We start from the raw sequence: 2,500 nt of genomic DNA on the forward strand, positions 1-2,500 counted from the left end.
GCTACACGTCATTAATCACAGCTACACGCCACTAATCACAACTACACGTCATTAATCACAGCTACACGTCATTAATCACAGCTACGTCATTAATCACAGCTACACATAATTAATCGCCGAGATTAATAATAACATAATTAATACCATAATTAATCACAGGTACACATAATTAATCCCAGCCACACGTCATTAATCACAGCTACACATAATTAATCACAGCTACACGTCATTAATCACAGCTACACGTCACTAATCACAACTACACATCACTTATCAGTATGTGCTATGACTAGCTTGACAGAGACTGACAGCAAGCTAATTAGCTATTAGGATCTTTCAAAGCTACACCATATGCTAGTTGAGCCAAACAGCACTTCCTGTGCTCTAATGCTAATCTGTAAAAATAACAGAAGAACGTTTTAGCTAACACCAGTTTTGTTTAAAACAGGCTTCCCCTAGTGGTCATGTGATGGATTTGGGATCAGTGTAAGTAACAGAGATCAGCTTTACTGATTACCGCTAGGATTTTGTCTCCGATCTGCAGCCGGCCGTCTTTATGTGCTGCTCCACCTTCAATTATTTTAGTGACGTAGATGCTGTTATCTCCGGGAATGTGCTGATTACCAACACCGCCTGCTATACTGAACCCCAGACCTGACAGAGAGAGAGAGAGCGAGAGAGAGAGAGATGGCAGAAATAATTACACTGTGTCCCACAAGGTTCTCTTTTAGGCCCAGTTTTGTTCCTACTCCTCTTATGTTCAGCTTCTCAGCCTGGTTCTAGATACAACATTAATACGAGTTGGTATGAAAAAGTTTGGAGATTCGCTCTGTTAACAAGAATGTACTTTATTCATCTACGTTTTCACATGATCACCTTTAAAATAGTCCTCTTACAAAGTAATACAGTGCTTCCAGCATTCTTCTGGAACATGTACATGAAGTGTGAAGCATGAAGTGAAACATGAAGCATGTAGTGTGTCAAGAACCTTCTGCAATTCCCGCCAGATCGCCGCAACAGTGAAAAAAGCCAAGCTGGAAGTACGCATGTGTCATCATGCACAAGTTTCCAAACGTTTTCAACATTTTTGGTGGTCGAACATGTTAAAGGTCTTCCTAATCTCTTGTCATATTTTTCACGTTTGCTCTTTGTTCTAATGTTTCTGATGAAATTGCAGATGTGGTGATGCACGTGGGTCAGAATAGCATTAGTTCCACTATTAGTCTACAAACTTTTTGATACCACCCCATAGTTCCAATAATAAAAACAGAAAGGGTTCCTCACTGGGTTCCTGGAGCTTTTATTGGAAAAGTAAGATATGTATGACAGTAGAACTGTTTCTACACACTAATACCTCAATCTAAACTTTATATGCTAAGTGTATACACACACACAAACTTTCAAAACCTTTGGGTCCTTTGATGAGTTTGATCTCGGTGACCTTCTCGGCGATGGGTTTCCTGCGCAGGACGTAGAGACGGACGATGGCTCCGGCTTCCTTCAGAGCCTCGACGGCTTGACTGTGACTCACCTCACGCACATCTGCATCGTTCACAAACAGAATACTGTCGTTCACCCTGAGAGAGAGAGAGAGAGAGAGAGAGAGAGAGAGAGAGAGAGAGAGAAAGAGATAGAGAGAAAGAGATAGAGAGAGAGAGAGAGAGGAAGAGAGAGAGAGAGAGAGAGAGAGAGAGAGAGAGAGAGAGAGAGAAAGGAATAGAGAGAGAGAGGGATAGAGGGAGAGAGAGGGAGAGAGAGGAATAGAGAGAGAGAGAGGGAGAGAGAGGGAGAGAGAAAAAGAGAGAGAGAGAGAGAGAGAGAGAGAGAGAGAGAGAGAGAGAGAGAGAGAAAGAGAGAGAGAGAGGAATAGAGAGAGAGAGGAATACAGAGAGAGAGAGAGAGAGAGAGAAAGAGAGAGAGAGAGAGAGAGAGAGAGAGAGAGAGAGAGAGAGAGAGAGAGAGAGAGAGAGAGAGAGGAAGAGAGAGGGAGAGAGAGGGAGAGAGGAAAAGAGGAAAAGAGAGACAGGGAAGGTGCTTAATATTAAAACAATTATTTACTTTAACATTCATATCACATATTTAATTGTAAAAATTGAGGTTCAGGTGTGCAGGTGTGTGTGTGTGTGTGTGTGTGTGTGTGTGTGTGTGTGTGTGTGTGTGTGTGTGTGTGTGTGTGTTATACCTCAGCCTCCCATCCTGAGCTGCTGCTCCTCCCGGGATGATTTTGGTGATGAAGATACTCGGATCGTCTCCTACATGAGGATTATCTGTACCACCTGCTATACTGAAACCCAGACCTGAGTTCCCCTACACACACACACACACACACACACACACACACACACACACACGATAATAATAATAATAATAATAATATTAATCCCTGTGTTAAATGGATAAAAAACAGAATGATTTGAAATGTTATAACCCATTATTTTATTCACAATAGAACATAAATCATATCACATGTTAAAAGTGAGGAAATGTACCAATTTTAGGA

General features: G+C 41.6%; 1 protein-coding gene across 2 annotated transcripts in view; it reads right to left on the bottom strand.

Annotated features, from left to right (window-relative positions):
* LOC310723018 (disks large homolog 4-like) overlaps window positions 1–2,500 on the bottom strand; it is a 12,224-nt gene that overhangs the window by 8,436 nt on the left and 1,288 nt on the right. For both annotated transcript variants that reach the window (XM_083570839.1, XM_083570840.1), the window contains exons 2-4: window positions 2,183–2,307; window positions 1,408–1,577; window positions 518–654 (exon numbers count right to left, since the gene is read on the bottom strand). In XM_083570839.1, coding sequence (XP_083426965.1) covers window positions 518–654; window positions 1,408–1,577; window positions 2,183–2,307 — 432 coding nt within the window. The remainder of the gene's footprint in view (window positions 1–517; window positions 655–1,407; window positions 1,578–2,182; window positions 2,308–2,500) is intronic.

Source organism: Silurus aristotelis (genome assembly GCF_946808225.1).
Source record: "Silurus aristotelis genome assembly, contig: scaffold_227, whole genome shotgun sequence".
In the NCBI taxonomy this organism is placed as follows: domain Eukaryota; kingdom Metazoa; phylum Chordata; class Actinopteri; order Siluriformes; family Siluridae; genus Silurus; species Silurus aristotelis.